The sequence below is a fragment of the Ochlerotatus camptorhynchus genome, unplaced genomic scaffold, assembly GCF_037179485.1.
Source record: "Ochlerotatus camptorhynchus isolate MF236.1 unplaced genomic scaffold, CSIRO-AGI_Acam_v1.1 ptg000323l, whole genome shotgun sequence".
Taxonomy (NCBI): domain Eukaryota; kingdom Metazoa; phylum Arthropoda; class Insecta; order Diptera; family Culicidae; genus Ochlerotatus; species Ochlerotatus camptorhynchus.
In genome coordinates, this window is record NW_027040811.1 from 1,111,790 (window position 1) to 1,122,769 (window position 10,980).

A 10,980-nucleotide genomic window follows, 5' to 3' on the forward strand; every position below is an offset into this window, starting at 1 on the left:
CTTCTGGTCTTAGAGTTACCTCTATGGAGTTACCTCTATGACAGTAGGTAGTATGTCCCGGGCTCAAATCGTTTATTTTGCTGTTTTGAGCCCGCTGTCACGGTAAAACATGTTGCCTACGCGCCTGCCACTGGGCTGGAAAACCCCTAAAATCTCGATATAGGTCCGAATTACGGAGATAAAAGAATTTTACACGCTCAAATGTTGCTTTTGGGCATGCATTTCCACGATGAAGATGTGAACGGTGCCCGCTCGCCTGACTACACTGGCTACACTACTGATTCCCTCACCACTGAAATTATACAACTTTTTGACAGTCATTTTTTTTTTCTTCATTATCGCCTGACTTGTCGGATTTACTTCACTCGTTCTGTGATTAGTGCTGCGGAGAAAATGTTCGGAAAATTCTTTTTCGTTCCGTTGCTAGCGATAATCTCGCTCATCGGCGCGACCGCGGCCGATTCCGCCATCGACGACTTCGACGAATCCGGTCGCTACACCATCGAGGGCAAGGTATACCCGCCGGAGCTGTTCGGTGGCTCGGATCTTACCTGGCAGATCGATACGCACATCTCGATCAACGCGGGTGAGTACAAGGGATTCCTCAAGGATGACGGGTCGTTTGTCATTAGCTCGGTCCCGTCCGGGAGCTACGTGGTGGAAATCCTGAACCCAGACTACTACTACGAATCCGTGCGGGTGGAAATAAATCCGAAGGGTAAATTCCGCGCCCGGAAGCTCAACTACGTCCAGCCGTCGCAAGTGGTCCAGGTGCCATATCCGTTGAAGTTGAAGGCCCTGACGCGCTTCCGCTACTTCCAGCAGCGCGAACAGTGGAAGATTACCGATTTCCTGTTCAACCCCATGGTGCTGATGATGATCCTACCGTTGTTCATTATGCTCATCCTGCCGAAGATGATGAGTGATCCGGAGACGAAGAAGGAGATGGAGAATCTTAATCTGTCTAAGGTAAAAAAAAATGAGCTTTTTGTGGTTTGTTCGTTGGACGTGATGGTATGCACATTTTCGATTTCCGCAGATGACGAACGACATGCCGGAGATAAGCGAGATGATCACCTCCTTCTTCACGGGTGGAGCACCGGCAGCTGCGGGGGCTGTCAAGGACAAGGAAAAGTCCAAATCGGCAGCCAGCAAGCAGAGCAAGAAGAAGAACTAGATTCATTCCAACCGTTGGTGGAGTGGGATGATCTCGTGATCAGTGTTGTAGGAAAATATTACGGTAGGTTGATACTTTTAGGGAAGCGATCCAATTTGTAAATCTATTTATTAGTGCGACAAGCGGAAATGCCCGTGCGTGTGTGTGGTTGATGAATAAATTGGGGAATTACCAACATCCACATATCCACAGAGCTGCGACGCGTGCGCTGGTGATTTGTGAAAGAACTTCCTGTCCGTGGTTCAGTTTTGTTGGAGATTCAAATTGGAGACCTCAAGAAAATGTCGTTTGGGTTGCCAGGAGGACTCATGCTCATGAATCACAACACACCCACGTAATCTAACTGCATCATCTGATGGAACAAACTACCTTTACCTTCAAATAATGCTGTTTGTTTTCCTGAATAGGTTTCTTTCATCATCTTGTTAACGTTCTCCTTGTTTGTCCTACGTATCGTTGTAACAATGATTATAGCACTTAAGACATTAACTGGGTCTTTAGTGGAACCTAACAATGATTTTAACTGTTTGTCTACTCATGAGAACTAAATCTAATCCGATGTTTTCCCCCGTGGTCTCAGCTTACTAGCAATATTTTGATCAAATGGAATGGACACTTGTTTCAGGGATTCCGATGCTGCGGTGAGAATTGTAAACATTCACCTTTGTAAAATTTTCGCTTGTTACCGATGATTGCCTGGATTTTTCTCACTCCAATTGGTCTGGGTTCAATCCCAGCCGAGGTCAGTGCCATTCTTCGTAATTCTCTGCATCCCACTTTGGGAATCCTCTTCATGAAACTCTTAAAATTTGCTATACAATTATCTTTGTACATATTCGGAAAAATTCCCGAGCGAATTCGCTTACATTTACGCACGGAATATTCCTAAGATTTCTCTTCCCAATTAAAAGGGCGAGTGTCAGTAGAGCACTTTGTCGGTCCCTGGACTATTTTGTGGGATTCTTAATTCCACTATCAAAACGGAATTTAATAATTGGGAAGTGTCATCGACAATCCAAACGTTACATAATACAAACTTCATAAATGACTTAGCATATTTTTGACTAAACTTAGACACCTTCCCCTCCCGCCCCAGGGGCTCCTGGCAAGCACCTTAAAGCAAATATCGTCTTTTCCGGCAAAATATTTATTGTCTTAAATCTATTAGTTCTGACTTTAATCATTTATCACAAACCTTTACAAAAGGTATATACAGAGCATAATACTTAACATTCCATGAATGTATAGAAATCGTCCTCGCCAGCCGTATGGCTACTGTCCAGGTGATCGGCCGGGAAGCAATCGGTCGTGAAATCCCCGGACGCCTCCTCCAGTAGATTTTCCGTCACAAATGGATGCTCGGTCACCACCGGTTGCACGGCGGCCACCGATGGCGTCAGTTCCGGTTGCTGATGGGGTGGAATATCGGCCAACATAACGGACAGATCATCGTGCTGTTCCTCCTCAATCAACCCGACGACGGCTGGATCCGGCAGTGGAAGAAGCGGAGTTAGGAGAGGTTCAGATGGCGCCAACAACGATTCCGGTATCCCTTCCTCCAGCGTTTGATGATGGTGAAGATGATCCTCTACTGCGACGATGATGGACTGAGTATCCTCATCGTCTTCCTGCTCCTCCGGTAGGAGCGGATGCGCTTTGGCGTAGTGCTTCTTCAGGTCCCACAAGAAGCGGAATTTACTCTGGCAGAGCTTGCACCCATGGGGATATTCGGCCGTGTGAACCATCATGTGCGATCGCAGCTGGTAAGGATGAGCGAACCGCATCGGACACATTGTGCACTGGTGCTTCCGGAAGTTCTGGTCGTGCGATCGCGTGTGCTTGTATAAAATTGCCTTGGTAAAAAATGCCTTACCACAAATCTGGCAACTGTACCGCCGGACGTTGGCGTGGCAATTCAGATGATCCTTCAGACGGTACTGTAATCAAAATCATCGTAAAGTTAAAAGTTTCTCATATCAACTCCCTGCCGATTACTCACCAGTTTGTGGAACTTTTTATTACAAATCTGGCACTCGATTCGCTTCTCTTGTCCGTGGAACACCAGGTGAGACCGCAGCGAACTCATGCTGGTAAACGATTTCCCACAGACGTGACAAACGGCCAACTTTGGCGACGGATTGGAATTCTTAACCTTCTTCTCCTCCGGTTCAGGACCGCTTTTACTGTGCTTATGTACATGAACCCTCAGTCCCATCAGGGTCGGCAGCGACTGTCCGCAAATGTCACACGTAAAGGGACCCACACGTTTGGAGTTCTTATTGCCGACCATCTCACAAGTCTGTCGGTGCTTCTTCAACTTGGTACAACTCTCGAACGTGTGCTCACAATCCAGGCAAACCCACTGTAGCTTTCCGTTGACCACCCGTCGGCGAGAGTCGCTCGTTGTCTTCAGCTTTCCTCTAGACTGAACCGCTTGCTCCACTCGTTTCGGTTCTTTCGGAGGTTTCACAACCACTTCCTTAACAGGAAGTTCCTCTTCCTCCTCCTCCTCCTCCTCAACCTCACAGTAATCATCCTCCAGCGGCATATCGTCATCATCCACCGGAGGTGGTGGTGGACTAAACCCACCGTACTGGTCCTCCGGTTTGCTAAAGTCCAAATTCAGGAAATCCGGAATCACACTCCTCTCCGCCAGCAGGCAGCTGATCTTCTTCTGTCCGTCCTCGCATCTGCAGCGGAATTCGCGGATCCGCCCGAGAAATTCGGCACAGGCGGAGCAGATTTTGGTGCAACCGGCACTGGCATCGATTCCGCTAATGGCCAATTCGTTAATCAGATCCAAATGCAAATCGGATAGGTCGAGCAGCAGCGGTTCCTCTCGGGCACAGAGCCGGCAGATGTGCAACAGCAGGGATTCTTTGCCACTTTCGCGCTTCTGGATCAGCTCGTCCACGGCCGATTCGATGATGTTGGTGATGAGGTTGTTGTACTCGGTGATGTTCAAGGGCTGCAGTGGCATAATTTGGTTGCGATTGATGTTGGTGAAATTCATCCATTTTTTCGATGGAGTTCGAAATGTATATGGAAGATACATATCAAACGAGCATGAATAGGATGTAGGTGATTGAATGCATGCAGCAATAATTACCTGGTGAAGATTGTCCATGTTTGCTAACTTTTCGGAATAAACGGCATTTATAGGGCAATATGAGTTGGAAAGCGATGAATTTCAACAAACTTAAATTTTATTTTGTTTACGAAGCGAATGGAATGGAAGTTGAAGCAAAAATACTGACAAGGATTGCACGCTCAATAGAAAACCCATATTAAAGAGTAAATTTTTAACAACAGCTCATATTTAGAGCATCGCCACGGGTGTCACTTTGCCATCTTGTGTTAAACACACTTCAAACACCCTTCCACCACATGAAAAACTAATGTTTTCATTAATTCTGGCACGACTGCCAATAATGTTTAATTTTCATTGGGATTCGGTTACCGGAACGGGACTCGAAAGAAAAACGGGAGAACTATACTAGCGCTAAACTAAATTAGAGCTTTATTGAAACACGTCTTGTTCCATACTGAATAGCCATAATAAGCCATTCCATTAAGGATAGCAAATTTTTCCGTGGTGGAGGAAACCTCCTCCACCACGAATTAGCCAAACATTGGTTTTCATCCTTTACCCATGTTCGTAACAGCTCTGATAGCGATGCATATGCTTCTGTGGTGAGTAGTATTATATTTAGATTTTACCAATTTCTTAGATGGTTGAAATACAGATCATTTAAACAAAAAAAGAAAAGAAAAAGGAGCATTCCCCATTTCATATATTATACATTCAAGCATTATCTTAGACACATTACGGTGAAACATTTTGTGCAGTTAATAGAGTACATTTTCAAATATTCCTTGAGAGAAATCGAGAGAGAATTAATAAAGCAACTCCTCGGGTACACCTGCCATAACGTCCGTTATCGTTCACTATCTTTTGGATATAGTGAACGATAACGGACGTTATGGCAGGTGTACCCGAGGAGTCGGAATTGGGTGAGAGCAATGGCGGCTGGTCACGACAGCTTCCACCTCGTTTGTCAGCTCAGATCGGCAAATGACATTCGATAGAATTATTTACATTCCACATCGAACGCTCGACTGTTTCGGTCAAGTATTGCTTGCACTCCGTAATCGGTAACTAGTTTTTTTTCCCCTATTGAGGTTTTTTTTTCTATCCGCTTTCATACTGAGTGGTGTTGTAGTATACAACAGTGTAGTGAGCATCACAGTCCGCATCGTGCTCTCTTGCCGTGCGGATCTATTTGCTTTTTGCTGAAGGAAGTGTTACTACCTAGGGGCAAGACAGCTGTACTCAGAGTAAATATATTTGCAGCGAGTAAATTTGAGTTACTCACATTTACTCAAAAATGATCAAAGTAGTCTCGATTTTCTGATCGAAGAAAATATCGTATGACAGCATATTAGGTTTTCAATATAAACACAGTTTTCAAGCATTAAAAGATTCAAGGCAGACCAAGGATCGATTGGTTAAAGTGTTGTCGTTGATGATTTTTGATGATGTGGTGGTGTTATTTCAGGACTATACATGTTGGTACTCCACCAGAGATTTGAGAAGTTTCTGCCCTGTGAACATAAAAAGCTTATCTTGCCCAGCCTGTAAAAGATCCCTATCATCTTTTTGAACTAATTTCAGACATGAGGAAATCCAACATAAATATTGAGGTATATCGTGAAAAGTACAACTAGGTTCTAAAGTTATAACGTTTAACTATTGGTTCGTACCGGCAGGTTCAGTAGCAATAAACTCCTCGAGCTGGGTCTAAAGGATTACTTATTACTTGGTAGTCCAAAGGACTTCGTGAACAAGATGTGCAGTGTACGGTCACCTGACTAGAGATCATTGCAAAGTATGAACTGAAAGATAAGATATGGATTGGCGGGGAAACTACTGTTTGTTTTTGTTGGGCTTTTCTTCGGTATGTACCACTGCTACCTTATTGCTGATGCCGACGATCTGGCGACGTACTTCAATTACTCGCTGCTACTGCTACCGCTGCTGTCGACGAACGGTGACTGGTGTTTTCCGAACCGATGGGGAATGGTGGTTTGACTGCACGCCGGTTTGACGGGGCTTGTCATTCGTGTGTAGCTTGGAAGCCTTCCAGGCGTCTTCCCTCGTTGGCGAGGATTGACACGGTTTAGGACGATTGCGGAGTGACCGTGCCAAAAGGGGAATGCTCCTTTTCGGTTAGGGGTAACCTCTCCTAGTTTCAAACCTCCTTCGTGGTCAGTCGGACCAGAGGTTGGTATTGGTCCTTGACTGTTCGGTGAAGTGAAGCTTGATCTGAGGTCCTGACCAGTCCAAAATGGAGGTACCTGGTGTATAACACACGAACGCCTGATACATGTAACCTTTCTGTTACAAACCTTCAATTCGATGTTTTCTTTATTGTAGCAGGTGATCGAACCTTCAGGTAAATTTAAACTATAGCGATGAAACCCACTGGGAAGATGACACGGCCATGCTTAACGGCCGATTGTTGAATAAGGCGTCCATGACCACAACAAAATGGCGACACGGAGTCACAGGGTGATGGGGTGAAGGGTCCTGCAATGCTCACCGAACGGTCATCGTTCACTTTTAAACAGTACTCACTCGCCAGAAGTGATTAGCTAGTGGAGTTAAATTAATACCTAAGGAATCTAGTGCAAGTAGTGAATCGTAGTGACCTGTTGAACACCGATTTCACCGATTCAGTACCTTTTCCGTACATTTTTCAAATCACTTACTGGTTGGCGAGTACGGATATCTAATTGCCTAGGACCATTAAAGGAGGTCTTGATGGGGCCTCACTCACGACTCTGAAATGAGCCGAGCGTAGCATTTTTCTGAGGAGTAGCATTCCTACTCTCAAATCATAGCATCGAGCCTCACAACTTGTGCGGGAAGAGGGATAAAATGGGAGTGAGGTTTGCTGCCACTCATTTTCATGTTTTATATCACACGTTCTTGTTTGGGTGAACTCTGAAGCTTCTTGCCTTGAACAAAAAAGTCAACATGAGCCTTGAAAAGTGAGTTTGAGAAATTTCAACAAGCCTGGACACCGCTCTCGAGCACACGACCCTAATAGCTAAGAAGAGATTCCCTTCCCGGTTTGACAGAGTGCGACCTTGCCGTCGTCGACTGGCTTCGTCTGAAGGAGTAAAATCGGAGCTGTGCATCGGGACCAGCTCGACAATCCGTCATACCAGCCCATTACCAAAACACCAGATCACTAAACCAAACCACCATCGGACGACAGCCAACGAACGGTAGACGCGCTAGTCAGACCGCCATTCGCTGGAAGACCAGTCAGCCTTTCATCGTCTACTATCGCCAGAATCGTTCTGAAATTTCAGTGAGCGCTCACTGGACTGCATTTGTCGTAGTTGTCGTAAAAGTACGTGCCAGAGTATCCAACACACCACAGTTCTCACTCCTAAGTGTATTGAGGAATGAGTGGTTAAGTTGATCCGCTCCGGGTTTTATTTAATTTGAAAGCTTGAGTACGCGAAGGCCCTCCAGTTTTCCCGGTAGTGCACCTACTCTGAGACACAGTTCACAGAGTTTCATGCTGCTGAGTCGTTGTCGGGCAGAACATTAGTTTCATATAGAGTCGATGTATAATGAGTCACGCCGAGAGAAAAACAGTTGAACTCGCATCACGGTTTTCGAAAGATTCCCTTTCTTTTCACTTGGCAACAGAGGACTTCTACATCAACTTCAAATGACTTCTAGCGAGAAAAAAAAATTGCGGCTGTAGTAAATCATTATATCAGTGATTTAGTCAAATTATCTCAACCAAAAATAGTAGAAATTCTCATAAGTGATCATTACCAAACGTATCCCATGCAAATTTATTGCTCACTGCGAGTTTATGATAATTTCTTCGATTATATTTTATATTTTATTGCAATACCTTTCGTGGACCTTTCATAGCATCGTAATGTTTGTTTTCTTTGCATGATAGGTAGCCGGTTTGACAGTTCAATAGGTAGACTTGGCTTCACTCTTGGCGTGACTCATTATACACCGACTCTAGTTTCATACAGTATGAGGCAATGGTGGCTAATCTAGGTTTTTCAGGGCGCCGTTCCTCTTCTCCTCATCCCACTTCATGGATTTTAGATTCTACCACCAAGGATATAGTCCTTTTTCCATATCAACTGTTAGGCCGACAACATACACTGAACCAATCTGACATATTCCTGTTATGTGGAAGTCTAATAAATTTGCGCTATAAGATAATCCATTGAAAATTATATGATTGAAAATGTGTCAGGTAAATTCTATATGAATATCTGATACATTTACAATGCTGATAATTTGTTAACTTTTATATGATCGTCATATGATAAATGAAAATCGGTCAAATTATAATAAATAACTGAAATGGATTTGAAACCCATAAGCATAAGCTTTACTTTTCACCACAATATAATATATGTGTCATAAATCAATCGAAGTAAATTTTATGTGAAAATCACATGAAATTTATTTCTTCTTTTGACACGTATATTTAATCGATTTCTAAAAATAAATCTAAAAATAAACATCAGGCAGTGGAAGCTTTCACAGTTGTATCTTTTTTTATTGTAACTGATTTGGGATTCGATCCAGAACTGTTGAGGTGTGATGCTTTCGGTGTTTGCGCTCGATTCCACTGGGCCAATGCTGACTACAATATTAAGCTCGTTCAATTAGCATGAAGTAAGAACAGCTCTCCCAACATGGAATGTGCAACGTTATGCTCGTTTTACTAGAGTGAAGAAAAATAACACTGACTAATTTATGCTCCGTTTCGGTGGTGTCGTGTATTCAAATCTTTCATAATGCTGCTGTGTGCAATAAAACAACGACTACATTATATGAGTTCATGAAACTGGTTCATGAAGTTCGAGTACTAGTGCTGGAATCTGAATAAGCCCTTCTACACGCTTACAATTAGAATGTTAATATAGTAAATATTGCAGTAGAATCATTTTTTTTTTCAATCTCAATACATTCTTTCCGGAATCCCTTGTCTTATGGAACAATAACAAACAAGGATTATTCAATACAGTATCATTGTTATTAGTTATATTTAGTTCGGCTAATCATTTTAATGAGTGTACGATAACATCGTTGAAAATTGTTTCAATAATTTATAAAGAACAATCATATAAGATGTTTTTTATTGGGAGCGATATTCATCCCGGAAAACCATGCCAAAACAAATGTTTGCTGTTGGATTTCTTAAAAGGCAAATCTATGTGACTATATAATGATTGAGATAGATCTGTTTACAATCTTTTAACCTCAAAAATCAAAGGAAGCTATTCCAATGAGATATACATGTTTTCCTATACTGTAAAGTTATATGACAGTCCAATAGGTTCTACATGTCTGTTTACATGCGACATATCAACAAACGTCAAAAATCGTTAAAAGCAACTCCAATAAAATATACATGATTATCTTATAAGATATATCTTAATTAATTAATTTAACTTTATTAGGGAGGCTTTCAGCCTTAGGCTGGTTCGCCTCCATAAGATATATATTTTAGTGAGCAATATTCATCATTAAAACAGGTATATTTTACTGAATTTTCCCATAGTGCAATCTTATATGATTTTCCATTAGTTTCTAGATGTCTGTTCCCACCCAAGACATATCAACAGTTTTTCACAATGAAATATATCAGACAATATTCATATACATCTTACCTATCGCTAACCACGTTCGAAGCAAAGTTTTATCAAGTACTAAGTATGTGAAATTACGATAGAAATCATTCCATATCGCAGTCATAGTTTTTAAGTGATAATCCATTGGAATCTATCAATCATCACATAGAATGAATAAATCTGCTGACATTGCTATGTTATAAGATGGATCCAATAAACGGTATATGTCGATTTGTTTCAGTGTAGTAGAAGCGATTCGAAGCGATTCGATTCGTTGGCAATAAGCGGAGCGCTTGCGTGAAAGCACCCTCTATGAGCGTTCTATGGGAATCGCCCAAACCAGCCATAGTGAAAGCGATGCGAAGAGGTGTAAAGCGTTCAGCAAAGCGACAGAGCTGTTCGTGTTGTGTTTTGACGCCTTCGAACGCAAGTGGACTGATTCTAGTGAGGAAAAATGGACACCGAAAATTTGAACAAATATTTTGCACTGCGCGCGCGACTGTAATGTTTTCAAAAACGCTTTCACTATGTCATAGATTGCTTCGCTTGCCGCTGCATTTCGCTTTGCCAATTGCTATCGCATCGAATCGCTTCGAATCGCTTCTACTATGTTGTCGGCCTTACACACATTCTGCTTCTACCAACTAGCTTGCATAAAGCACCCATACAGTCAAAAGTTATACCTCTGAAAGATTATAGATTATAGTTTATAGTTTATAACAATCATAGAGGTTCTGAAAACTGGAAAGCACGTCAGCTTACTTTGCTTGACAGCATCGGTATCAACATTGTTTTCAATATAACAATCAGGTTGCTATGTGAATAAGGTATTGAGAAACGCGAGTTACTCAGAGTTACTCAAAATTAACTCCGATTTTACTCATGATCGAAAGCTGTCTTACCCCCAGTCATTATCCGTACATTGTCAAACTGCGTGATCGATGTCGTCGTAACTGGTTTCCTTGGTTTAAAGGGTTGAAGGTGGGTCGAGACTTCATTCGTGTGATGTCTCGCCTCATGTCCAATCACTATTCGCTAAGCGCTCACTTGTTCCGTTTTTATTTATTTATTTTAACTTACTTTCATCTAGCTTGATGCTTTAATGAAATGTA

General features: G+C 42.5%; 2 protein-coding genes across 2 annotated transcripts; one reads left to right on the top strand and one right to left on the bottom strand.

Moving 5' to 3' along the window:
• Window positions 1-331: 331 nt before the first annotated feature.
• On the top strand, window positions 332-1,366 carry EMC7 (ER membrane protein complex subunit 7). Its single transcript, XM_065229870.1, has 2 exons — window positions 332-969; window positions 1,040-1,366. The coding sequence occupies exons 1-2, from the start codon at window positions 394-396 to the stop codon at window positions 1,175-1,177; spliced, it is 714 nt and encodes a 237-aa protein (XP_065085942.1). The 5' UTR covers window positions 332-393; the 3' UTR covers window positions 1,178-1,366.
• Window positions 1,367-2,329: 963 nt separating this feature from the next.
• On the bottom strand, window positions 2,330-4,399 carry LOC135707952 (zinc finger protein 141-like). The gene is made up of 3 exons (XM_065229871.1): window positions 4,287-4,399; window positions 3,177-4,145; window positions 2,330-3,114 (listed from the first exon to the last, which is right to left on the bottom strand). Exons 1-3 carry the CDS (start codon window positions 4,302-4,304, stop codon window positions 2,404-2,406), a joined length of 1,698 nt encoding a protein of 565 aa, XP_065085943.1. The 5' UTR covers window positions 4,305-4,399; the 3' UTR covers window positions 2,330-2,403.
• Window positions 4,400-10,980: the final 6,581 nt, after the last annotated feature.